Raw genomic sequence first — 27,863 nt, forward strand, 5'->3', positions numbered from 1 at the left:
TTTGTGACAGTATAGTCCATTTACACTGAATCTGAAATGTTCTTGGTAGGCAAGAAAACACCGAAAAGTGGGTGAGGCGCACAGGGGAGCTAAGCCGAGTTGGATCTTAAGAACATGGCGAAGCACAGATATTGTAGGCCATGGGAGGTGTTGTGAACCCAACTGCAGGGGTCAGGTCCAGGTCTTCTTTCGACATCCCGGGGGCTGGCTGGAAAGTGAATCTCTGCAGGAGACTCACAAAAAAGAGGAAGAGCTCCATTTTGGCCAGGTTCTCACCAGCACACACTCGCCGACCTGTAATAATACAGATGGGGCAGGGAAGCCTGCTTATTTAACGTCTTTATAATTCCCCATAATAGACAATGAAGAAAATATGAAGAAGATGAAGAAGATATTGGATTTATACCCCACCCTTCACTCTGAATCTCAGAGCGGCTTACAATCTCCTTGACCACCCCCACTCCCCACAACAGACACCCTGTGAGGTGGGTGGGGCTGAGAGGGCTCTCACGGAAGCTGCCCTTTCAAGGACAGCTCTGCGAGAGCTATGGCTGACCGTTACTGCAAGTGGAGGAGTGGGGAATCAAATTTGGTTCTTCCGGATAACTGGCTCTCTTTGCTGTGCTGAAGACACATAGCAACGGCATGCTGAACAGTGCTAAGGTGGACAGCCATGTTGGACTGAAGCGGTAGAACAAAGTTTGAGTCCAGTGGCACTTTTAAGATCAACAATGTTTTATTCCAAGGTATGAACTTTCATGTCGGGCACACTTTTTCAGAAAGAAGAGGAAAAAGAAGAATAAATTGGATTTATATCCTGACCTATACTCTGAATCTCAGACTCTCAGAGTGGTCACAATCTTCTTTACCTTCCCCCCCCCCCCACAACAGACACCCTGTGAGGTAGGTGGGGCTGAGAGAGCTCTCCCAGAAGCTGCCCTTTCAAGGACAACTCCTGCAATAGCTTTGGCTGACCCAAGGCCATTCCAGCAGGTGCAAGTGGAGGAGTGGGGAATCAAACCTGGTTCTCCCACATAAGAGTCCGCGCAGTTAACCTCTACACAAATCTGACTTGTCACACACAAGAGGATTTCTGAGGAAGTGTTCATGCACATCAAACTCATACCTTGGATAACACTTTGTTGGTCTTAAAGGAGTCACTCAACTCAAATTTTGTTCTAGTACTAAGCCATAACACTACTCTTGGAAGAATGTGAGAAATGGCCAATTGGCACAGTGTTCTTCCAAGTCAATGGACTTGGGTACCTGATCTATTAATTCAGCTTACAGTGATAAATAAAAATAAAAACGAGTTACCTGCAGAGAAAGGCATGAAGGCGTCCCTCTTTCTAAACTTTCCTTTGGAATCAAGGAAGTGCTCAGGATAGAATTTCAAGGGTTTTTCCCACTGAGATTCATCATACAGCACAGAGTACAGTAGTGGAATGACTTGCATTCCCTGAAAAGCGATAGAGTTGAATTATTGAAGGAAATGATGTGAAGAAGAATGCTGAATGCTGATTACTAACCAAATTGATTAATGCACATATATGCTCACTAACATATGACAGTAGGATAGTAGAAGGGGGGCCAAGTAGGGAATAGCCAAAGAGTAGCTTCCCAGGAATAACAAAGGTTGTTAGGCAGTCTTTGAAGTGGAGAATGCCCGGCAGATCCTCACCTCCCTCCCTAGAGGCAGCAAGGACATTGCCGCCGGGAAATGTAACCACCAACTGAAAAAGATAAGGGGGAGCCGTGTGAAAAGTCTCACATGCAAAAGCAGCCTTTGTTTTGGGAATTGGGGGTTAGATGCAATTGCTTTGATGTAGAATGTTAAATACCAATGACCCGAACTGCTCGCCATCAGTTCCAATGCCTATCATGCTGGAGTAACTTTGGAGTATACAATAAATGCAACTTTGTTTCAAATAACAAGTCTGCTTATTTGGAAACTTCAATGAACCTTCGCTGACAATAGTTTTCCCAGATGCTCTAGCTATTTGGGAGGTTAAAACTCTGTGGTACCTATTGTACCATAGAGTTTTACCTCCCAAATGGCTAGAGCATCCGGGGAAACCATAGAGTTTTCCCGGAAACGCCTAGAGCAGCCCTGCACGGGTACCACCATTTTGGCGACGTCCCTTCCGGGTGATGTCATCGCACCAGCGATTCAGGCAGCCCTGGCCCCTGATGAAGAGGGGCCCCTTAAACCTTAGACAATACATTAAAAAATTTAATTTCCTTTTAATAGCTTGAAAATATAATAAAAGTTCCAATATTATTACTGTAATGCAACTAAAATTTACATTGTATTTAGGGTGGGGCCTGGGGATCTCCTGCTTTTACAACTGATCCCCAGCTGGCAGAGATCAGCTCCCCTGGAGAAAATGCAGTCTGTATTTACAGTTAATATCTACCGCATATGGCCAGTAAAATGTACAATATATGCACGCCGTAATTACTAAAACCATATATGCATCTATTTCCCAAAAGTTTTAACTGTACCTTTTTTTCCCACTTATGTATTTTTTGAAAATTGTATTTATTTCTTATAAAAAATAAATGATAGCCTTATAGTTATGGGTGGGCCCCTTTTTGTCTCCTGGCAACCAATATTTTTAGACCCAGTCTGCAACGGTGCCTAGGTGTGTCTCATGGATGGGCCACTGTGTTCTAATCTCTCCCACTGAAATGAATGGGGATTTCCAATAGTTTAACTGACTGGCTCTGACGTTCCCCAGCATGTGAAAAATGGACTCTTTGCAAAGTGTTGTAGGGAACAAATGAACCAATATCAACGGAAGTAAGACTGATTACCTTTGGAATGAAATAGCCTTTCAGAGTGACGTCCACAGTGGCAGCATGTGGGATAGCCATAGGGAGGATGTTAGCAAACCTCTGAACTTCGTGGATGACTGCATCCGTATAGGGTAGTTTTGATCGGTGTTCGATCTTGGGCTGAGAAGACCCGATCACCCTTGCAATTTCTTCTTGGACCTTACCTGAGAAAATGAAACATTTCTTAATCCTTACTATGGTATCCCTCCTCACAAAGTATGGATGTGAAAGCTGGCCACTTGGAAAGCTGACAGGAGGAAAATTGATGCATTTGAATTGTGGTGTGGGAGGAGAGTTTTAATGGATACCATGGACCAACAAAAGACAAATACGTGGGTTATAGATCTGCATTCACCCAACTGAATGCAGATTTCCAGAGAACAGCAAGGAGAGATAAGGAGGCCTTCCTGAAGGAACAATGCAAAGCAATAGAGGAAAATAACAGAATGGGAAGGACAAGAGATCTCTTCAAGAAAATTGGAGAAATCAAGGGAATGTTTCATGCAAAGATGGCCATGATAAAGGACAAAAATGGTAGGGACCTAACAGAAGCAGAAGAGATCAGGAAGAGGTGGCAAGAATACACAGAAGAATTATACAAGAAGAATCTCAATGTCCTTGACAACCATTACAGTGAAATCGCTGACCTTGAGCCAGACATCCTGGAGTGTGAAGTCAAATGGGCCTTAGAAAGCATTACTAACAACAAAGTGAGCGGAGATGACCGTATCCCAGTTGAGCTATTCAAAGTCCTAAAAGATCATGCTGTTAAAGCGATGCACACATTATGTCAACAAATCTGGAAAACGCAACGGTGGCCACAGGATTGGAAAAGATCAGTTTATATTCCAATCCCAAAGAAGGGTAATGCCAAGGAATGTTCAACTATCACACCATTGCACTCATTTCACGTTCCAGCAAGGTCATGTTAAAGATCCAGAAGATCCTGATGCTGAGAAAGACAGAAGGCAAAGAAGAAGGGGGCGGCAAAAGATGAAATGGCTGGACAGTGTTGCTGATGTAACAAACACAAATTTGAGCAGACTTCGGAGGATATTGGAAGACAGGAGGGCCTGGCATGACTTTGTCCATGGGGTCGCAAAGAGTCGAACTCGATTGTGCGACTGAACAACAACAAAAAGATCAAATCTAGCGTGATTTTTTTGCTAGAACCTAAAGTGACCAAACTGAGAAGAAGAGAAGCTAGCCAAAGGAGTCTCAGAGTGACTTACAAATCTCCTTTCCCTCCCCCCCCCCACATCAGATACTCTGTGGGGGTATGTGGGGCTGAGAGAGCTCTCCCAGAACTGCTCTTGAGCAGAACAGCCTTGAAAGAACTTGTGGCTGATCCAAGATCACTTCAGCAGGTGTATGCGGAGGAGTGGGGAATCAGACCCAGTTGTCCCAGATAAGGGTCCGCATGCTTAACCACTACACAAAACTGGCTATTGTACTTGGTTATATTAGGCTATTGTGCTTGGCTATATAATGCAAGGACAAGACTTACTGGCAGGGCCAGCACATAGGAGTAGACCAGATAAGCGGCCACCTAGGGTGCCACCTGTCCTACAGGGGTACCGCCAGATGCCTCCCCCCCGATATGCCACCCTGGCAGCATATGCACTCCTCAGAGCTTGCCTTCTTCAAGGGAAGCTTTTTGCATTCCCCAGGTCTGCACTTCCGAGCACAGACCCAGGGAATGCGAAAGCAGTTCGGTGGCATGTACACAGTATGCTCCTCTGAGCCTGCTTTGGAAGGCAAGCTCCATAGAGTACACTGCGCACATGCTGCCTGCTCGCTTTCATGTTTCCCGGGTCTGTGCTTGGCAGGCTCCATAGAGCACACTTTCCATAGAGCACACTTTCACGTTTCCCGGGTCTGTGCTTGGCAGGCTCCATAGAGCACACTTTCCATAGAGCACACTTTCATGTTTCCCGGGTCTGTGCTTGGCAGGCTCCATAGAGCACACTTTCCATAGAGCACACTTTCATGTTTCCCGGGTCTGTGCTTGGCAGGCTCCATAGAGCACACTTTCCATAGAGCACACTTTCATGTTTCCCGGGTCTGTGCTTGGCAGGCTCCATAGAGCACACTTTCCATAGAGCACACTTTCACGTTTCCCAGGTCTGTGCTTGGAAGCACAGACCCAGGGAACGTGAAGGCAGCCACCCCCCGACCCTGCTCAACCTTCCCGTCAGATAACACTCTAGCCAGACGTTTATTAATTAGTACAACCAGCACAAAACTGATTTAACTGATTAGATAAATAATTTCAAACTAAAATTGCGTGCATGGGGCACACAACTCATATAAAATACCAACAAAAAAAGGAACAAGGCTTATGTGGTTCTCCCAGAAAAGAGTCCACACACTTAACTACTACACCAAACTGGCTCTCTGAAAGGAACTGAAATATACAGATAAAAGCTAAGAGATTAAAAATAAAAAGGCCCAGTGATGTGACCTGCATAGTCCAGGTAAGCCTGATCTCATCAGATCTCAGAAGTTAAGTAGGGTCAACTCTGGTGAGTACTTGGATGCGAGACATCCTTGGAATACCCAGTTGGGAAGACAGGTGAAGGCTCTATTCAACCACCTCTTTGAATATCCTCCAGGCCCCCAGTACGAGTCAGCCACCATAGATCAACATGACTTCCAGGTGCAGACACACAAACACAATATACAAAGAAATAAAATAAAAGCCTCAGAGATGGACACTGCCTTATAATGTCCTACAACAATAAAAAGGTAAAGGAAAGGTCCCCTGTGCAAGCACCAGTCGTTTCCGACTCTGGGGTGACGTTGCTTTCACAGCGTTTTCATGGCAGACTTTTTACGGGGTGGTTTGCCATTGCCTTCCCCAGTCATCTACTCTTCCCCCCCCAGCAAGCTGGGGACTCCTTTTACCGACCTCGGAAGGATGGAAGGCTGAGTCAATCTGGAGCCGGCTACCTGAACCAGCTTCCGCTGGGATCGAACTCAGGTCATGAGCAGAGGGTTCTGACTGCAGTACTGCAGCATTACCACTCTGCGCCACGGGGTTCTTAGTACAACAATGCTCACCATCAAAATAGGATTATAGCAACCTGGAACAAGGCATCAAGTATTAAACATTATTTCACTGGTTTGTTTACTTCCTTCATTTATACACTGCCTTTCTTCCCAATGGAAACTCCAAGCAGCTTACGTGGTTCTCTCCTCTATTTTATCCTCATTATACCCCCTGTGAAGTATGATAGGCTGGGAGTATGTGACTAACCCAAGGTGATCCAACACGTTTCTGTGGCAGAGAAGGGATTTGAACCTTGGTCTCTCAGATCCTAGTCTGACACTCTAACCCAGCCAGATATGACATAAAATGAGACCCTGCTGGGTTGGGCCATGTTTGCCATAAAATATAATGCCAGTTAGCAGAGATATAAAAGGACACAGACAAACACAAAGATTTTTTAAAAAAACTTAAAACATGCTTATAACATTAGCACTTGTTGGTCTTTAAGGTCCTTTCTTTGTATCTCTCCTGTGCGATCCAGGCTCCTTCAGTTGCACAGCAGAGCTACTGAGCCAAGCCTCTCTTCCTTCTATTGGCTGAGGCTCTTCCCCCTCCTGGTCCCCTGCGGAAGGAAGGAAAGAGCCAGAGCTTCCTTTGAAGCAAGCTATCCCTCCCTCCGTAAGGGAAGAGCCTCAAGCAATGGAGAAAACAGAGGCTTTGCTCTGCAACTCCTGTGTGATTGAGCAAGCCTGGCAAAGCAAGCTGTGATGCAGAAGGAAGCAAGAAGAGAGGGAGAAGGAAGCAGATGACAGCCAGTTGCTCAGGGGACCGATAGGAGCCCTCCGGGGGCCTAATTCAACTCCTTGGCTGCATGTTTGACAGCTCTGCTCTAACCATTACACCAATGATATAATTAAAGAATTCAGAACATGGTGTTTCAGATAGAAGAACAATGCAGTGAGAGTCTTCCATCTTTAGTTATGTAGGGAAGCCCTCTTTATTTCCACTGAGCAGCACCACAGTATAGAAAATAAGCTCAGTGTGGGAGCACCACAGTATAGAAAATAAGCTCCAGAGGTCGAAAATGCAAAGAGGTCAAGCAGTTCATAACCCCAGCATTATACCAGCAGGGGGGAAACAGGAAGTATAACTTAGGGGTGCTTCCTGTCCTTCTTCATTCAGGTAACGTGAGAGTTCTTTACGTTCTCACCACTAAGTGTAACTGGAATCCAGATTTCCTAGAATAATGGAAACCAACCAATGGAAAGGACATACTTTGAACTTCAGGGTACTTCATCATCAGCAACAGGCCCCAACGCAAGGTGGTCGAAGTGGTCTCCATGCCAGCAGCGAATAAGTCACTCACAGCAGACTTTAGGTTTTCATTATGAAAGAATCCATGGCTCTGGCTCCTGTTCTTCTCCTAGAAGATAAAAAGAAGAAAGCGACATTTTGAACTAATTAAATAGAATGTATAGCAAAATAAGGACCAAGAGAGCCCTTAGGATTTCACAACATTGATGGGGATAGAAAGCCCAAATCGATCTTCTTAACTTTCCCTCAGCCTTGGATGAGAATCGATTAGACTGATTCCCCACAGCCTTGTTCTGGCATTGGAGCTCTTTTCCCCCTGAGGCTTTTCCCCTAGGGGCTGCAACTCGCCCCGCCTCTTTCCTGTGGCAAGCAAGATCCTCTGAAAACTGGTTTCTGCTTGCCATGGGAAAGCGGCAAGGTGAGTCGCAGCCCTGCGGCAGCTTGTGAGAAATCGGTCAGAAGCGTTGGGGGGGGGGGGGGAAGAGCTCCTATGGTGGAACAAGGCTACTGGGGAATTGATCATAGAAAAGATCTTCACTGTACACCTAACAATGAGGAGAAATAAAGAAACAGGAGCAAAGATGTCATTCCTGCTCCTTTTGCATGAAAAAGTGAATGAAACGGGTGTGTACGTGGACTAATGTTAGATATTACTAGTGCTCCTGCCTGGCTCATTGGAGCCTGTCGGACTGAGCTCGGGGACTCGGGAACAATGGGTAGTAGGATCCAAGTGCTTTTTTCTATCCTATCTAGTATGGAGTTCCCTATAATAAAGGACTCATATTAGTCTGGAGTTAGTTGGAGCTCAAGCCTGGACTCTCCCCAGAAGATTAAAATGGTCACATTGGCTGCTTACAGAAGGGCAATTTAAGGTGATCTAGGGACACCTTTGAACAGGGATGGGGAACCTCCATCCTGAGGGCCTTATACGGCCCTCGAGGTCACTTGGTGTGACTCTCGGGGATTGCTGGACCGAACCGAGCCATGTGGCAGCCTCCTTGGGGCCTGGCTGGCCAGTGAGGATCAAGGGGCCCAGCTGCGCTGTGCAGCAGCCTCCCCAGGGCCAGGCAGGGATCACAGGGCCCAGATGTACTGTGCGGCAGCCTCCCTTGGCTCCTCAGAAGCCAGAGCGAGGAATCTGCTAACGGCTTGGAATTGTTACAAGTGACTCCAAGGAGGAAGATGGCGGCAATGGGCGGGGCCAAGTAACTGCTGACAGTCTGGATATAGTCGAAAAGCGGTCCGCCCTGGGCTGCTTCCGCCAGTGGGATCCATGCAATACTGAGCCCCACCAGTAGGAGGATCCACACCCTGCAGGGGAGTCGCAGCAAGGATTATTTGCAGCTTGAAGCTTGGGCGAAACAAGGGTTCCAGTACGACCTTGTCTTCTCAATTTTTGGATTGTTGGCTGCATATATTAAGAGACATTGATCATCAACTATTTCACCAGGATTCCTTGGAATGAACTGAGCAATTTGCCATAAAGACTCGATTGATTCTTGGTGAATACGTTCCCTTTTGTGTTAAGGACTAATTGTATGGTCTTTTATGAATTAATATATGCTTATGTTTTCTTACATTGTTTACTAAGTTTGGTGTTGATACGGAAGCTGGTCTTTACGGAAAGCCTTGTGCTTTGGATTTCCCCACCTGGAGGCTGGCAACCCTAAATACAACATACATTTTAACATAAAGTTTAAGGGAAACGTCGACTGCGGGGTGACATGAGAGAGGTTTACAAGATAATGCATGGGATAGAGAAATTAGAGAAAGAAGTACTTTTCTCCTTTCTCACAATACAAGAACTCGTGGGCATTCGATGAAATTGCTGAGCAGTCAGGTTAAAACGGATAAAAGGAAGTACTTCTTCACCCAAAGGGTGATTAACATGTGGAATTCACTGCCACAGGAGGTGGTGGCGGCCACAAGCATAGACAGCTTCAAAAGGGGGTTAGAGAAAAATATGGAGCAAAGGTCCATCAGTGGCTGTTAGCCACAGTGTGTATGTATATATATATATATAAATTTTTTGGCCACTGTGTGACACAGAGTGTTGGACTGGATGGGCCATTGGCTTGATCCAACATGGCTTCTCTTATGTTCTTATGTGACACAGAGTGTTGGACTGGAGGGGCCACTGGCCTGATCCAACATGGCTTCTCTTATGTTCTTATGTGACACAGAGTGTTGGACTGGATGGGCCATTGGCCTGATCCAACATGGCTTCTCTTATGTTCTTATGTGACACAGAGTGTTGGACTGGATGGGCCATTGGCCTGATCCAACATGGCTTCTCTTATGTTCTTATGTGACACAGAGTGTTGGACTGAATGGACCTTTGACCTGATCCAACATGGGTTCTCTTATGTTCTTATGTGACACAGAGTGTTGGACTGGATGGGCCATTGGCCTGATCCAACATGGGTTCTCTTATGTTCTTATGTGACACAGAGTGTTGGACTGGATGGGCCTTTGGCCTGATCCAGCATGGCTTCTCTTATGTTCTTATGTGACACAGAGTGTTGGACTGGATGGGCCATTGGCCTGATCCAACATGGCTTCTCTTATGTTCTTATGTGACACAGAGTGTTGGACTGGAGGGGCCACTGGCCTGATCCAACATGGCTTCTCTTATGTTCTTATGTGACACAGAGTGTTGGACTGGATGGGCCATTGGCCTGATGCAACAGGGCTTCTCTTATGTTCTTATGTGGCACAGAGTGTTGGACTGGATGGGCCACTGGTCTGATCCAACATGGCTTCTCTTATGCTCTTCTGTGACACAGAGTGTTGGATTAGATGGGCCATTGGCCTGATCCAACATGGCTTCTCTTATGTTCTTATGGGGGCCATGTCATCAGTGGCCCACTTGCCATTGGGCAGGTTGACACCCTGGCCCGTCTGCCACTGCTTGTACTCACCCCGTCATCCAGCATCCTCAGAGCGGCTCAAAAAGCTACCACTTTTAAAGTGGTAGCAAATTTCTGAGCCACATGCCAGTCGCCTCTTCAGCATCTGGACACGGAAGCACGCTCTAGGCACTCGCTGATATTCTTTTTTTATATAACTGTCCAGAGCACGGTTTAAAAAAAAAAAAAAAAAAATCTCATGCGCTCCAAACTGCCTGTCTATAAGCTGCCATTATGAGAAGAGGTTCATATGAACATATGAAGCTGCCTTATACTGAATCAGACCCTGGGTCCATCAAAGTCAGTATTGTCTTCTCAGACTGGCAGCGGCTCTCCAGGGTCTCAAGCGGAGGTTTTTCACACCTATTTGCCTGGACCCTTTTTTGGAGATGCCGGGGATTGAACCTGGGACCTTCTGCTTCCCAAGCAGATGCTCTACCACTGAGCCACCGTCCCTCCACTGAGCCACCCGTCCCTCACAGGTTCTGTGTGAACCTGGTGGAACTCTCTCTCAAACACCCTCAGGGCCCATCAAGGGAAGACTGAGCAATTGGTCAGAAGATTGTTGACAGCAGATTTGAGGTTCCAAAAAAGAAAGCCTTCAGCCTTGACAAAGGGGACACCAAAATGCGAAGTACACCAGGACAAGTGTTGTTGTGACCAGGGTTCTTTTTCTAGCAGGAGCTCCTCAGCGTATTAGGCCACGCCCCCCCTGTTGTAGCCAATCCTCCTGGAGCTTACAGTAGGCCCCGTACTAAGAGCCCTGTAAACTCTTGGAGGATTGGCTACATCAGTGGGGGTGTGGCATAATATGCAGAGGAGCTCCTGCTAGAAAAAGAGCTCTGGTTGTGACTCACAGGCTTCATTATTCTTGGGGTTCTATTCTGAGTGTTGTGTATATGGACCAATGTACATGTTATAGGTGTGTTCCTGCCTGGCAAATTGGAGCCTTGAGGACAGAACTTGGGGACTCAGGAAGAATGGGCAGTAGGATCCAAATCCCTGCTGCCCTGCTCCAATCACGGGCCCCCTGTTGGTTTGAATGATCCAATGGCATCCTAGTACGGGAACCTTGAAGTGTATATAGTTGGCCCAGCTCAGCAGTCTTCTAGTTCAGCTGTAACTAATAACTACCCTGCTGTAACTAATAAAGAAATCTATGATCACTGCAACCACGTCTCCTCCTTGCATTGAACCCACTATATCTGGGGTGGCCAATGGTACCTCTCCAGATGTTTTTGGCTACAACTCCCATCAGCCCCAGCCAGCATGGACAATAGCTGGGGCTGACGGGAGTTGTAGCCAAAAACATCTGGAGAGGTACCATTGGCCACCCCTGCACTATATTATACTGAGACCAATGTTCCCTCTAAGCTGTGGAATCTTGTGAGCAAAAATTCTACTTTGTGAGCTACTGGCATTAAAGTTGTGAGCGACTGCATAAATTAGTTTGCTCTAGGGCCATTTTTCCCTGAGCTGAGACAAAAATGTGCGAGCTGGAGGCTAAAAAAGTGTGAGCTAACTCACACTAACTCAGCACAGAGGGAACACTGACTGAGACTGAATATTTGCTGGGAATACGCTCTTTTGAACCTCTTGTTACAAAATACCAGGGCTTTTACTGAACAGGAATGCAATTCCACCTGGCTTGGTGTCAGGGGGTGTGGCCTAATATGCAAATGAGCTCCTGCTGGGCTTTTCCTACAAAAAAAAAAGCCCTGCAAAATTCTATTGGTTTATGGCATTACATCTAAGTAGTCATTTATCTATTTGTGTTCCTGTGTGCACATCTCAGTGCTTTGACCGCTGCGACCAGTTGCTTATGTACAGTATATAGTTTTCAACTGAAAAGTGTCTGTATCCCTGTGTGCGCATTTTAGGATCTAAACCAGCTCTGGCTGTTGATATAAATGTTATGCAATGTGTGTTAGGTATAGATACATTTAGTCATTCAATGAAATGACAATGGGATTCCTGGCAAGATATTTTTGTATTGGAGCTGCATCTAGGGCAATAACATCGCAATATTATAACCTGTTGCCACGATCGGTGAGTTCCTCTAAATTCTCAGTTTTCATTTTTTTTAAAGGTAAGTCTGGCTGGTTACAGACAGTTTAAGCCACCCCGGGGACTGCAGACCAGCAGATTTAAAAAGTGCGTCCAGCTGCCTGCCATCCCCCTCCTGTACTCACCCCTTCCTGCTCTGAATGGGAACCTCCTCAGAAAAGTACAACTTCCAAAGTGGTACCCAATATGTGAGGCAGCTCTGAGGTGCCTCTTAGGGCTCTTTTTCTAGCAGGAGCTCCTCTGCATATTAGGTCACGCCCCTCTGATGTAGCCAATCCTCCAAGAGCTTAGAGGGCTCTTCGTACAGGGCCTACTGTAAGCTCCAGGAAGCTTGGCTACATCGGGGGGGGGGGGGGTGGCGGCCTAAAATGCAGAGAAGCTCCTGCTGGAAAAAGAGCCCTGGCGCCTCTCCAGATGTCTGGACATCGGGAAGTGCCTGGGGAGTGGCAAACAGGCACATGAGTGTTCTGTACATTCCTCCAGGGAGCCCACGGCCCACCCATGTTCCAGGGCTGGGCAGTGCACTGTCTGCACGCTCCCAGGCGCTCCTTTTCTGGCTGACTCATTCCAGGTCACCATGATGCCGTCCTGAGCCAGTGGTCTGTTACCAGTCTCCGTTAGCGTATTATTATTATTATTATTATTATTATTATTATTATTATTATTATTATTATTATTATTATTATTATTATTATTATTATTATTATTAAACAAACTTGCAGAGACATAACAGAAAGCCAAATGGGGAATCGGACAAAGTGGAATAATGTTTGCACTGCATATTTACCTTGCTTTTTTCCCCTTCTTCACGATGAAGTTACAAAATTTATTTCTGAATTTAACAGTGCAGGGAACACTGGGAATTGTAAGTGGATTTAAGATTGTAGTTTTAATTAATATTACTTTTTAAAAAAGATTGCAGAACCAAATGCCATTAAATATTTCCTACAGAGGTCAGTGTATTTCCTGTACTCTTTTCCTCTTTTGAGATGTACAAACCAGGAGAAAACATTCCTACAATGCAACTGTAAACATATGTACTCAGAAAGGAGTCCCGCAGAGTTCAATGGGATCTACTTCCTAGCATGTCCAGGGGTACTCCCCTAGGCTAACTGCTAAGATATTATTTAGCTTTACTTGCCTGTCCAAGACTCTCACAGAGATAAGAGAGTGAATATTCATACAGCACAGCTGAGAATGGAGCATCATTGTCATGGACTCCCTACCACTGATGATGATGATGATATTGGATTTATATCCCGCCCTCCACTCCAAAGAGTCTCAGAGCGGCTCACAATCTCCTTTACCTTCTTCCCCCACAACAGACACCCTGTGAGGTGGGTGGGGCTGGAGAGGGCTCTCACAACAGCTGCCCTTTCAAGGACAACCTCTGCCAGAGCTATGGTTGACCCAAGGCCATGCTAGCAGGTGCAAGTGGAGGAGTGGAGAATCAAACCCGGTTCTCCCAGATAAGAGTCCGCACACTTAACCACTACACCAAACTGGTTATTCACTGCATGAATAACGAGAGTTTTCTCAGTTGTTAATAGCTTCCAGCTATTAACAACTGAGAAAACTCTCGTTAGCTTAACTCTTGTTAGTTAATAGCTTCCAGCTATTAACAAGTGAGAAAACCTCTGTCTCTGCAGAGATAGTCCCCGTAATACGTTAATGGTTGGATCCCAGCTGGTTTCATGGGTTGGTCTCCCTTCCCTCAAGCGGGATTCCTTGCCACCTGGCTGGCATTCACAGACAAAGAGACTTCTCTCTGGTTGAGAGAAGTTCACCTGCGGTTATCAGCACGTTTACCTCTTGCTGTTGGATTAGAAAAGCATCGACGAAACTTCTCTGGTCATTCACATCTAGTTGTTTGAGATGTTCTATGAAGGTGGCCTGTATGAAGGCGTGCAGTTCTTTCCTGTTCTTAAGTACAGTGTTGCGACCACCAGAAAGAAAGCCCAGAGAAGGGAACATGTTGTACAGCTAAAAGAGTAACACATCAGAAGGGAAAAGATTAAGAAAGCCCAGACCTTGGATTCAGCAGCAGCTCACAGGAGCACAGCCCCTGAACCTTTCTGAGGGTTCCCCCTCCTCCCCAACTACATTCCTTGTCCATTGAATAGTTGGTGCAGCTGCATAACAGTCCCTGGGTGAGCTCCACCACCTATTTTTCTACAAAGCAACCCTTGAGAAAGCCTCAAGGCTAAATAATGCAACTCAGGCAGACTTTAAAGCACTTTTGATGACAATCTCTTTGCTTTTTTTTGCTCAGAGAATTTACCCCGAAGGAGCCCATATTTAGTTTGATGCTGTATTCTGTGACCCAGCCCAGCTGATCTACCCACTCATTGCAACTTTCCTGTTCTAGGAATGAACGCAGCTCTTAAACTTGTGACAGAAATGTCTCTCAGTCTCTCATTCAGCAATTGGGGGGGAGGCTTTTTGATACCGATTGCTCACACTCTGCAAAGAAGGCAGTACAAAATTGTTTTTGACGCTTAACATAACCAAGTACAGAGTGCTCAAGGTGAACAGCTAGTTAGGCAGGCAAGAAAAGTCCGGAGTCAAGAGAACATTGATGTAGCTAGAGTGTTGGGGGTACACGGCAGTTCTGTTGTGCACAGCAAGATCAGGGTCAGGATCGGGGGGGGGGGCGGGCAGTCTAAGTTTAGGCAGAAGTATAATCAGCAGCAGGAAAAGTATCAGCTGAGGTCAAAGGCAAAAGGCCATGACAAGCAAGCCGAAGTCAAGAGAGTCATGACCTTCAGACCGCAAGATCGGTCACTCATCCTCTAAGGCCACGGCTAGAGAAAATAGCTTTATACCTCCAGGTTAAGTTGTGGCAGACAGGTCCACTTCCACCTCTCTCAGATTGCAGCCAATGAGAGCTGATGAAATGTTGGAGGAAGGCTGAGAGTGGACGTTAAGGACAGTTGTTACAAGTTGTAAGAAAGATAGTTGGTAACCGAGAGGACTGGGAGATTGGAGAGAGCTAGGGATAAAAAGTTCAGGTGTTCAAAGGAGTATATACGTGCCCACAGCACTCCAATGTTGATTAAAGTTATGGGGAAAGTTAAATTCTTTTTTGTTGTTCATCCATTTCACATTAATTGATAAATTGTTTGATTTGCTTAGAAAACTGTAACCTGGTGTGTAAAAGGGTCAGGGCTCTTGAAAAATAATAGGTAGGGGCAAGGTATGCGGTGAGCCTGTGACGGCTTAACCTACTTACCTGCACCTCTAAGTTTGCAAGAGGTTATGTTGAATGAGAGGGTCGGGGATAAACAGGGACCGTTTTCGCACACAGCTTACCACGCAGTCACAATCCTGTTCCCTCCGCAGCGTCCGGTCGGATTTCCTACCATCTGCACTGGAGTTACAGGAAGTGCTGCGGCTTTTGTGTAGCAAACGTAAACTGGGTTTTAGTGGTTTACGTTTGCTATGCAAAAGCCGCGGCACTTCCTGTAACTCCGGCGCAGATGGTGGAAAATCCAACCGGGCGCTGCAGAGGGAACAGGATTGTGACTGTGTGGTAAGCTGTGTGCGAAAATGGTCAGGGCTTTTTTTGTAGCAGGAACTCCTTAGCATGTTAGGCCACGCATCCCTGATGTAGCCAATCCTCCAACAACTTACAGGACTGTTAGTACAGGGCCTACTGTAAGCTCCAGAAGGATTGGCTACATCAGGGATGTGTGGCCTAATATGCAAAGAAGTACTTGCTACAAAAAAAAAGCCCTGGGGAATCATATAGATTTTACTGGACCCTTACTAAGCTTAGTAAGCTAAGCTTAGTCAGTGGCCCCATGACGCAGAATGGTAAAGCAGCAGTACTGCAGTACTGTGGTCTGAACTCTCTGCTCACGACCTGAGTTCAATTCCGGCGGAAGCTGGTTCAGGTAGCTGGCTCAAGGTTGACTCAGCCTTCCATACTTCCGAGGTTGGTAAAATGAGTACCCAGCTTGCTGGGGGCAAAGTGTAAAAGACTGGGGAAGGCAATGGCAAACCACCCCGTAAAAAGTCTGCCGTGAAAATGTTGTGAAAGCATCATCACCCCAGAGTCGTAAACGACTGGTGATTGCACAGGGGACCTTTCCTTTCCTTTCCTAATCAGCAATAGCAGGACACCTACCGCTTGCAACCCCTGACCCCCACCACTGTTCAGTAGGCAGTTTCGGGGGGGGGGGGTGGAATGCAAAAATGGTGATTGTATTGTCATTTCTGGGCAAAACTCGGAAAAACATAGAGCTTGGTAAAAACATAGAGCTTCTGCTGAATAATGGAGTGGTGTGGGTTTGCCCCAGAAATGATATCACACCATCAATGCGATGGCAACCCCTCCATTTCATTCCCCAGTCTCTAGCCAGAATGAATGAACAACACATAGAGAAGAGGTCCATCAGTGGCTATTAGCCACAGCATATTGTTGGAACGCTCTGGGGCAACTGATGCTCTGCATTCTTGGTGCTTGGGAGGGGCAACATTGTGAGGACTTCTAGTGTCCTAGTCCCACTGATGGACCTCCTGATGGCACCTGGTTTCTATGGCCACTGTGTGACACAGAGTGTTGGACTGGATGGGCCATTAGCCTGATCCAACATGGCTTCTCTTATGTTCTTGTGTCTGGGGCAGGGATGCTCTGTATTCTTGGTGCTTGGGGCGGGCTGCAGAGTGGGAGGGCTTCTAGTGTCCTGGCCCCACTGGTGGACTTCCTGATGGCACCTGGGTTTTTTGGCCACTGTGTGACACAGAGTGTTGGACAGGATGGGCCATTGGCCTGATCGAACATGGTTTATCTTATGTTCTTATCTTCAGAGCCCCCATAGGGCCTGACAATTTAAGAAGCTCTCAAGGACAGACTCACACAGCCCTGCCTGCACTGTATGTAGCAAAATACCAAACAGCTCTTTAAGAAATTTTGCATCTCTTGATTACCGTGACTGAGGGACTTCCAGCAAGTCGGATATTTTCATTGACCAAGTTCAGTAGTCGTACAAAAGTGGGATCTTCATATTCGTATCGCTTGCCAAGTAATACGAACACTATAACATTGGCAACAGCAGCGTTCATGATTACAGTGGTCTCAAATGGCTTTCCTATTTAAAAAGAAAGGCCAGTATTTACTTCGGAAATAGCCTCGCTATTGCTTTGATATTAAGGAGACATAGCTTTGAGAGATGGGATCGTTCTGCTTCACCCAGTCCTTCCTCTTCTTCTAATGCATTTTCATAGCTTTGACAATAACTTAGATTTTTAGGCTGCCCATGTTGTGGACAGGTAGAATCACAGAATCATAGAGTTGGAAGGGACCTCCAGGGCCATCTAGTCCAACCCCCTGCACAATGCAGGAAACTTACAAATACCTTCCCCTAAATTCCCCTAAACTCACAAATACCTTCCCCTAAATCTTCATTGATGTCAGATGGCCATCTAGCCTCTGTTTAAAAACCTCCAAGGATGGAGAGCCCACCACCTCCCGAGGAGGAAGCCTGTTCCACTGAGGAACTGTAAGTCAGGAAGTTCCTCCCGATGTTGAGCCGGAATTTGACTTGTTAAAACCCTCTTTCCCACCAAGTGGCTGGCATGGCCATCAATTTATATACTCATTCTGAATGCTTCTTTTAAGACACATCATTTAGCCAGTTTGGTGTAGTGGTTAAGTGTGCGGACTCTTATCTGGGAGAACCGGGTTTGATTCCCCACTCCTCCACTTGCACCTGCTGGAATGGCCTTGGGTCAGCCATAGCTCTCTTGCAGAGGTTGTCCTTGAAAGGGCAGCTGCTGTGAGAGCCCTCTCCAGCCCCACCCACCTCATAGGGTGTCTGTTGTGGGGGAGGAAGGTAAAGGAGGTTGTGAGCCACTCTGAGACTCTTCAGAGTGGAGGGTGGGATATAAATCCAATATCATCTTCTTCTTCTTCTTCTTCTTCTTCTTCTTCTTCTTCTTCTTCTTCTTCTTCTTCTTCTATTTTTAAAACTTTTAAAATAATTTTTAATCCAACAGTATTGCATTTAAAAATCAAGCAAAAAACCAATGGAAATATAAATAGATACCTTGCTATATCTAATCTAATACAATCCTTCAAAGTCTGACCTTCATTGCGTGTTACTAACCGAAGTTTAACAACTGGTTGCATAATATACATAAGCAATAGGACTGTCAAAAATAAATTAACTTTATATAATATTGATTCTGTGGAATGATGTCATTTTCAGAAAGAAAAGTAAGCAAGGGGTACCAAAAAGGCACCACATGTCTTTCATATCGGTTGTAAGATATATCATATGAATTATAAGCGATTTTGCATAATATGAACGTTTCCCACAGCCTTTGATACCAGGCTTCTAATGTGGGTGGGTGTTTATCTACCCAGTGTGGGTGGGTGTTTATCTACCCAGGTGACTAGCCATACTGTGGCTATTAAAATATGAATTAATTCTGATGTACTGGAACTTAACCTTTGGTCTTGCCAATTATGAAGTAAAAAAAATATCAGGTTCCAGTGCTAAGGCTGTATGGGTAATTTTGCTTATTTGTCTATTTACCTGTTGCCAAAATGCATAAATATATCTGTATCGCCACCAGCAATGGATAAAATCTGCTTTTTCACCACAAGACTTTTTGCAGAGAGGTTCAATGGTGAGATCAATTTTGTTTCACTTGGATGGAGACCAATACCAGCATAGTAATGTTTTATGAAATTGAAATTTGATATTTGTAATATTTGATTTCTTCCCATAAGAGTTCCAAATAAGTTCCCAGTGATGTTCATCTAGATTTTTCTTTTTTGCAGTCTTTATTCCATTGTTCCGGATATTGGTAAGAATGAACTTCCATTTGAGACATTAAGAATTTATATATTTTTGACAGAAGGCCTTTTGTATTGTTTTTGAGAGCTTTTACAAAATTTCCGTAACTAGTTGTTTGTTTGTTTTTTAAACTTGAAACAATGCTTGAGGGAGAGAATGTATTTTTTACCATCTCATGATCTAACCCAAAGGTGCTGGACTTATTCGTTACAAAGGCCAGATCTGACATAAATGTCCCTTTGGCAACCAGAGTGAGACGCACGGATAGAAGTGGCAAGGAGAGAAGCTAAACCTCCCTGTATACTGTCTCAATCAGGGGTGGCCAAACTGTGTCTCAGGAGCCACATGTGACTCTTTCACACATATTGTGTGGCTCTCAAAGCCCCCACCGCCCCACTGACTGGCTTGGAAAAGGCATTGATCTCTTTAAATCAGTTCTCCAAGCCAGCTGGCAGCTTGGAGAATGCATTTAAAGTTAAATTGGCTTTCTTTTCACATCTTCCCCCCTTCCCTCATCTATTTCCCTTCCTTCCAGCTTTTAAACTCTGCCATTAATGTCATGCAGCTCTCAGACATCTGACATTTAGTCTCTGTGGCTCTTATGTTAAGCAAGTTTGGCCACCTCTGGTCTAGATACTGCTTATAAGAATTTCTTAATCAAGGACAGACAATAGAAATAGAGAAATCTTAAATGCCTATTATTAAATCACAATATGCATTCACGCAAAAATACCAAGAGAATAGCATAGCTTCTCTCTTTGCCATAAATGTTCCTTTGTCAGGCCAGGCCATTTGCGCCATAAAATGTAATGTCGGGTACTGGGAATATAAACTTTATAAAGGTGATTTCAGATTCCAAATAGCAATAGCAGGTGAATGACAGTAGGAGGCTTGATTGGATTAGTTGTGAAACGCAGAAGGGTAGGAGGTGTGGAGATTATTAGTCTTCCTGGTAAAGAGACAGGAAACCTAGGTCTCAACTCGGTCCAGGAGGATTCAGCCCAGAAGGATGCAAAAAAATAAATGGACAAGTCTGACGTTAGAAACCACAACTTTCAAAAACCACGGGAGAACATTTTATTATCCAGGACATTCCGTTTCTGACCTAAGAGTAGCAATGTTCTTGCAAAGGAATTTCAAAGGGAAAGTAGAAAGAGAGATTGCTGAATTGCGTCTGATATTGAAGTTTAAGACAATGCATCCTCCAGGGTTAAATTGAGACCTAGGTTTCCTGTCTTATTACCAACACCTGCTATTGTCATTTGGCATCTCAAATCACTCCTTTCTCCAAGATATAAGGAGAGATAGACTCACATTCTAGCTGTATCCGAAGAAGTAAGCAATGACTCACAAACGCTCATGTCCTGCCACAAATTTTATTACTCCTTAAGGTACTACTGAACTCTTGCTCCTTTCCTCTAATAAAGACTGCAAGGTGTGCTGTTAGGTTCCTTCCTTCCTTCCTGTTAGAAATAGAGAGAGGGATCTTTCCAAGTGAAATAAAGTATTGATTTCAGACCGGGTAAAATCCACTCCATGCTTGTGATAATAATGAAGCAATTAAAACAGCAAAGGGGGAAGGTTAATGTGAAGAAAAGCAGCCAGCGAGGTGGGAGGGGAGAGAGGGAGAGTTGTTGACCCGGAACATATGGAACCATACATGTATTTTTAAATACTTAGCTATCTACTTTCAGTCATCAAACAATAGAATGGAATCCAAGTGTTGTAATTCTCAGAATTTTTTTCAGAAAAAGCCCAGAAGGAACTCATTTGCACATTAGGCCACACTCATTGACACCAAGCCAGCTGGAACCGTCTTTTTGAAAGAATCCCAGGTAAACACAGAGAAATCTAATCTATTTTTTTTCCAGAATAAGCCAAAAACTTTTCCTTTTTATTTCCCTTTCCTTTTATTCCAACACAACTCTTTCCCCGTGCCTCCTTCCTTTCTTTTAACACGTGTATGTGCGTGATCAGGTCTCAAAGTAAACAGCAGAGCAGGGCGATCTCAATTTAAATTGTGCTAGTCAGAAGCAGGGGTGGACTTTTAGCAGGAGCTCCTTTGCATATTAGGCCACACCCTCACGATGTAGCCAATCCTCCTGGAGCTTACAGTAGGCCCTGTACGAAGAGCCCTGGAAGCTCTTGGAGGATTGGCTACAGGGGCAGAATTATAGCAGAAGCTTCTTTGCATATTAGGCCACACCCCTCTGATGTAGCCAATCCTCCTGGAGCTTACAGTAGGCCCTGTAAGAAAAGCCCTGGAAGCTCTTGGAGGATTGGCTACGGGGGCGGAATTCTAGCAGGAGCTCCTTTGCAAATTAGGCCACACACCCCTGATGTAGCCTATCCTCTAAGAGTTTACAAGGCTCTTTTTTGTAAGCTCTTGGAGGATTGGCCACATCATGGGGGTGTGGCCTAATATGCAAAGGAGCTCCTGCTAGAATTCCACCCCTGGTCAGAAGAAAGCTACAAGGACTCTTGCTGGACGTACAGACACAGCTGTCTTATAATGAAATAGACCATTCATCCATCAGTGGCTCTCCAAGGCCTCATTCACAAGGTCTTTCATATCACCTTTTGCCTGGTCTTTTGAACTGGAGATGCCAGGGATTGAACCTGGGCTCTTCTGGATGCAAAGCAGAGCCTTTTCCACTGAGCCATAGCCCATATGGGCTTAAACTAATGTCAATTACATCTACTCAGTGAATTCTGGGAACTTCAGTTTTAGAAGACAATAAGTGACGAACAAATGTTAGACTACAGTTGTATGGAGAAAAGATGTAACAGTGGATGATTACAAAAATCAGTTTTTTACTGTGACTTGTAGATTTGTTCTTAGAGCACAGAAGACAGCACCAACCCACCTTTGTAGGATTCAAATTTCTGAATTAAGAAATGGCATTCTTCAACAATTCTGTCTTCTATGGTTCTCTTGCCCATTCCGTAGTCTTTTAACGTGGTTAACATAAACCGCCGCATCACCTTCCAGTTCTCACCGTGAGAAAGAATAACTCCTGAGTGGAAGCAAAGGGTTTGTTTCAAGAGGTGTCATGACCCTTGTGGCTGTATTCACAAAATCCCTATGTAGAAGGAGGTCCTGAACATTATAGGGAACCCATGATGAAGATATGCATTGTGTCTCTATGTGATCTGTTTCCAGATGCACATAGTGTTCTCCTTTGCATGCCCACAGTGAACAATGGGCTACAAAATGGCATTGATCCAACCATTATCCTAGGAGACTTCCACCAGCTTAAGGAGGCTTTGCTTTCTGTAGTTATCCCAAAAAGGATATTTATGAGGGGCCTTCAGTTTTTTACTGGCTGTGTTTCCCATGCCTTTAAAAGCAACCTGTTTTGCAGATATTTAGCCAGTGAACTTCTTTCATTCTTTTTAATATATACAGGAGGAGTTTAATTTTGGTGTCAGACAGCTGTTAAAAGTAGGACCAGTAAAATGGTGCCAAGTTCATAGTACCATCACTTCCAGTGCTGTTGAGATATACTGTAGTAATCTCCAATAATCTCTTTCTGCCCCACACCTCTCACTATCACTCACTCACACAGAAATCTCATAGAAAGGGCAGCTGGCTACAACTGGGGGTGCCAATTTTTCATTGGCAGAGCTCCTATGTCTGCAACAATAGTATGATGAACAGAAAAGTTTCATCCAGTAAAAATGAAAGGAATGAAAGAAAAAAAGGGAAAGAATGAAATGGAAGGAGAGGAAAAGAAGACATGGAAAGAAAGAACATAAGAACATAAGAGGAGCTATGTTTGATTAGGCCAGTGGACTATCCAGTCCAAAATTCTCTCATACAATGCCCAAAAAGCACCAGAATGTCCACCAGTGGGGCCAGGGTCCTAGAAGCCGTCCCACTGTTGCTTCCCCCCCTCCTAGCACCAAGAATACAAACAGAGCATCACATGCAGGGAAAGAAAGAAAGAAAGAAAGAAAGAAAGAAAGAAAGAAAGAAAGAAAGAAAGAAAGAAAGAAAGAAAGAAAGAAAGAAAGAAAGAAAGAAAGAAAGAAAGGAAGGAAGGAAGGAAGGAAGGAAGGAAGGAAGGAAGGAAGGGGGGGAGAAAAAAATGCCTTTCTCACCATCAGATGACCCCAGCCAGCAACAATTCTGCCCAGGGGTCGTTTGGTAGAAAAAATAGCTACTGGAATGCCCACTCCCCGCTCCTCCCAGCTGAAAAAAAAAACACATACCCTTATTTGCCATCCAGGCCTCCCAAGGAAATCTCCCCAAAAGAGCATACTGTAAGGCACTTGAAAGCTCATACCTTGAAGAACACTTCATGGGTCTAAAGTGCCAGTGGGCTCCAGCTTTTCTTTTAAACACTGGGAGGGGGGAGAAGGAAGGAGAGGCAGCCCAGCTCCTCTCTGCACAACACGGAGATGGGGAAAGGAAGGAAGCCAAACAGAGCTCAGGCTTTGCAGCCTGTGTCAGTCTAGCTTTTTTCTGCACAACAGAGAGATGGGGGAAGGAAGCCAAATGGGATGCAGGCTTTGCAGCCTGTGTCAGTCTTCAAGGCTAGCTCTTCTCTGCACAACAGAGAGACGAGGGAAGGAAGGAAGCAGAGCAGAGGTCATGCTTTGCTGGGGACAGGGCTAGCTTTGGCTTTTCTTGTGACCCGGTAGTGAGGCTTCCATGGCCCGGTACCGGGACACGACCCTGTAAATGGGAAACACTGGCCTACAGAAATCAACAGGTGAATGTTTTCCATGTAGTTAACTGTTACAAACCTAATGCCTGAAAATCTATACATAAGGGTGGAAAAATTGTCACACTACTCTCAAGTTATAGATTAAGCCTAGTTCTAGTCTCACTTTGTGTATCTCCTAGGATAATCTGTTATGGGGATCCCAAAGTAATCAAGAACACCTACTGTTCCAAAGAAATGTACTCACCATAGCCTTCTGACATCTTTTTCAAGATTGGGACCATAGGCCTCTCTGCAAAGGCCTCTGCTTGGTTCACCAAAGCCTCCTTTACAGTCTCATAGCCCGACAGAATGACCATGTTCTGGGATCCCATTTGTAAGCTGAAGATAGGACCATACCGCTTCGATAACTGACATGTAATTTTGCAAAGTGAAAAAAGACAGTTCAGGTCTTCAAGACAGTGGTCAGCTTACTCAAAAACACCAGTTGAGTACCCATGTATACACAAAATGGCGGGGCAGAAGTGTTTAAAGCTGGCACCAGGCATTGGACAAAACAAAATGCAAGGAAGATGCAAGTAGGGTTGCCAATCCTCAAGTGGGGGCAGGGGATCCCCTGCTTTGGAGGCCCTCCCCCCACTTCAGGGTCATCAGAAAGCATGGGGAGGGGAGGGAAATGTCTGCTGGGAACTCTATTATTCCCAAGGGAGATTTATTCCTACAGAAAATCATGGAGAATTGATCCACGGGTATCTGGGGCTCTGGGGGGGCTGTTTTTTGGGGCAGAGGCACCAAATTTTCAGTATAGCATCTAGTGCCTCTCCCCAAAATACCCCCCAAGTTTCAAAAAGATTGGATGAGGGGGTCCAATTCTATGAGCCCCAAAAGAAGGTGCCCCTATCCTTCATTGTTTCCTATGGAAGGAAGGCATTGAAAAGGTGTGCCGTCCCTTTAAATGTGATGCCCAGAACTCCCTTTGGAGTTCAATTATGCTTGTCCCAGCCTTGATCTTGGCTCCACCCCTAATGTCTCCTGGTTCCACCCCCAAAGTCTCCTGGCTCCACTCCCAAAGTCCCCAGATATTTCTTGAATTGGACTTGGCAAACCTAGATGCAAGAGAGAGATATTTCTATAACTGAGATGGTACCACAGAGAAGAGCCTACCTCTTGTAGCCTTTCACATCATCAGTATGTACAACAAGGGTTCTAGGTAGGGTTGCAAGTCCCAGTTGTTGGGAAATTCATGGAGATTGGGGAGCTGACAGTCCATAAAATACACAGTACCCTGCTCCTCTTCCCTCCGTGTGTGTATATAGTGTTTGTCAGGGCATTTTTGGTCGGAAAAGCCCAGCAGGAACTCATTTGCATATTAGGCCACACCCCTTAACACCAAGCCAACCGGAACTGGGTTCCTGTGTGTTCCTGCTCAAAAAAAGCCCTGGTGTTTGTTGTGATTTGTGTGGGGCACACACACAAACATGGGCAACCATAGCTCCACTTCCTTATCATCACTGCAGTGCTTTCAGACCACCTGCTCCCCTTTCTCCCCACCTGCCCCGAGTCAGGAATCTGAGTCATGAATCCGTCATGAAGAAAAGGCTCTCCACGTATCCTCTAAGCTCTATTCCTTTTAAAAATCATTTTGCATACTCCCCATTGACCAGCTGGTAGTGGTGGAAAGTGCAACTAGCTCAAAGACAAATTATGGAAACGCTGAAGGTTTCTCAAAGCAAAAGATGAATGAAGGTGGTTGGCCATTGCAGCTCTAGACTTTCTTGTCAGTCCCCCATCCAAATACTAACCTTAATGCCTAGCATCAAGGGTTGCCAGATCCAACTAGAGAAATCTGGAGACACTGGGAGTAGAGCCAGCAGATTCGGGGGGTAGAGCCAGAAGCAAGGGTGTGACAAGCACAACAGAACTCTAACGGGAGTTCTGGCCATCACATTTAAAGGGACTGCACTCCTTTTAAATGCCTTCTCTTCATTAGAAATAATAGAGGACAGGGGCACCTTCTTTTGGGGCTCCAGGTCCAATCTATTTAAAACTTGGGGGTGTTTCGAGGGGAGGCGCTGGATGCTATGATGAAAATTTGGTACCTCTACCTCAAAAAACAGCTCCCCCGGAGCCCCAGATATCCATGGATCAATTCTCCATTATATCCTATGGGACTCGATCTCCATAGGGTATAATAGAGTGCCCAGAAGACATTTCCATCCCCCCCCAACCATTCTGCTAACCCTGAAGTGGGGAGAAAGCCTCCAAACCAAGGATCCCCTGCTCCCATATGGGGATTGGCAACCCTTTTAGCAGGGCTCTTTTGTTTCAGGAACTCTTTCGCATATTAGGCCACACACCCCTGATGCAGCCAATCCTCCTGGAGCTTGCAGTAGGCCCTGTAAGAAGAGCCCTGTAAGCTCTTGGAGGATTGGCTACAAGGGTGGAATTCTAGCAGGAGCTCCTTTGCATATTAGGCCACACACCCCTGATGTAGCCAATCCTCAAAGAGTTTGTCAGCATATAAAAATGCTCGGTGAGGCATGAGGCTAGTGACTACTGAGAGCATGCTGATCTGACAGTCAGTGTCAAAGAGATGACATCAGTGTTTCAGCAAGGCTCAACAAAGTGAAACCAGTTCTGACCAGCGTTTGGGAATGAGTGCAGAGGTTAAGTGTCCAGTGCACAATGACTCAGCACTTGTAACCCATTGGTGCAGCGGCTATGTAATTTGTATATAAGCAGCGCTGTGCTGTGCAATTTATCCTTCTGCTCTATACGGTTGTTTGGCGGAGCACTTTGTTGGAGAATGTAAATATTGTAAATAAATTATATATATAGTTCAGCACAGAGTGTTGTTGGACTGTTGCTTGCTATAATGACTCGCCTACCAGGGCTAGCGGTACCAGGGCTAGCGGAAATATCTATAAAACGAAGGGGTCTTCTTACAGGACCTACTGTAAGCTCCAGGAGGACTGGCTACATCAGGGGTGTGTGTCCTAATATGCAAAGGAGCTCCTGCTAGAATTCCACCCCTAGACACCCCTGATATAGCCAATCCTCCAAGAGCTTACAGGACTCTTCTTACAGGGCCTACTGTAAGCTCCAAGAGGATTGGCTGCATCAGGGGTGTGTGGCCTGATATGCAAAGGAACTCCTGCTAAAATTCCACCCCTGTAGCCAATCCTCCTGGAGCTTACAGGGCTCTTCGTACAGGGCCTACTGGAAGCTCCAGGAGTATTGGCTACATCAGGGGTGTGTGGCCTAATATGCAAAGGAGCTCCTGCTAGAATTCCACCCCTAGACACCCCTGATATAGCCAATCCTCCAAGAGCTTACAGGACTCTTATTACAGGGCCTACTGTAAGCTCCAAGAGGATTGGCTGCATCAGGGGTGTGTGGCCTAATATGCAAAGGAGTTCCCGCTATAAAACAAAAGCCCTGTCTATTAGCATTTGAGATCTGACAAGATCAAGCTACTGATCAGTTACACAATTATTGCTAGTTGGCAGGTGTCTTTGGGCCTGGGCATTCTTTCCCAATCCTTGTCCTTGCTTCTCTTTAGACCATGAAAGAACATAAACAAGAGAAGGGTCAATCCAGAAGCCTGTTCTTCAGCCAGCCAGCCAGCCCCTCTGCGCTCTCCTCCCGGTCATCATCAAATAGCAGTAAGCATCCAACCACAACAATTGTGACAAATAAAAGAAGAGAGAACAATGCAAGCCTTCCTTGCACGGTTGGTTCGTTTGTTTTTAATTTCATACGTTGCTGCCTTTACTTAGGAAGGAACACCGTAAGCACTGACTGGCCAACAAGAAATTCAAGATAACACACGAAACCCATGAGTGGCATGGAAAGAACAAAAAATGCTTACCTTGTACATGGTTCTGTAAGGCCTCTTCAAATCCAAAAGGTTTAGATTTCCAACAACTGGCCACGGCCTTGGCCTTGGGGGAAGATCTCGGCCACTAATCTTCCATTTACTGCCAGTTTTAAAAAACAACACTACTGTAAGGACAAACACGAACAACAACGAAACAGGATCCATTAAACCCATGCTCTGCGAAACAGTCCAAAGTGATTCCGACAAAAGTGATAACACACAAACTGTTAGCCGAAAGCAGCAGTATAAATATTTGTTCTCCTTAGTGTGACTGCTCTTGTGAACCAATGAGAACTATCTTGTGTGATATAATCTGCCGTCCCTCCCCTCCTGTCCACTCCTACACTCTCAGATCTAATTATTCAATCCAGTTCTGCCAGTACAGAG

General features: G+C 45.4%; 1 protein-coding gene across 1 annotated transcript; it reads right to left on the reverse strand.

The window, feature by feature from the left end:
• LOC132589815 (cytochrome P450 2K4-like) lies at positions 1–27,696 on the reverse strand. Its single transcript, XM_060262600.1, has 9 exons — positions 27,468–27,696; positions 23,844–24,006; positions 21,794–21,943; positions 17,053–17,213; positions 13,930–14,103; positions 7,106–7,253; positions 2,818–3,002; positions 1,318–1,459; positions 1–294 (listed from the first exon to the last, which is right to left on the reverse strand). The coding sequence occupies exons 1-9, from the start codon at positions 27,648–27,650 to the stop codon at positions 107–109; spliced, it is 1,494 nt and encodes a 497-aa protein (XP_060118583.1). The 5' UTR covers positions 27,651–27,696; the 3' UTR covers positions 1–106.
• Between the last annotated feature and the right edge of the window lie 167 nt (positions 27,697–27,863).

This window comes from Heteronotia binoei, chromosome 1 (genome assembly GCF_032191835.1).
Source record: "Heteronotia binoei isolate CCM8104 ecotype False Entrance Well chromosome 1, APGP_CSIRO_Hbin_v1, whole genome shotgun sequence".
In the NCBI taxonomy this organism is placed as follows: domain Eukaryota; kingdom Metazoa; phylum Chordata; class Lepidosauria; order Squamata; family Gekkonidae; genus Heteronotia; species Heteronotia binoei.

Bases quoted from the DNA above. Each gene is read 5' to 3' on its own strand.
- LOC132589815 (XM_060262600.1), bottom strand. From the start codon at position 27,650: ATGGGTTTAATGGATCCTGTTTCGTTGTTGTTCGTGTTTGTCCTTACA. The intron at 21,944-23,843 runs GTGAGTACATTT...GCTTCCACTCAG, and splicing joins AAAGATGTCAGAAGGCTATG to GAGTTATTCTTTCTCACGGT. The intron at 7,254-13,929 runs GTAAACGTGCTG...TTTATCTTCTAG, and splicing joins TTCTAATCCAACAGCAAGAG to GAGAAGAACAGGAGCCAGAG.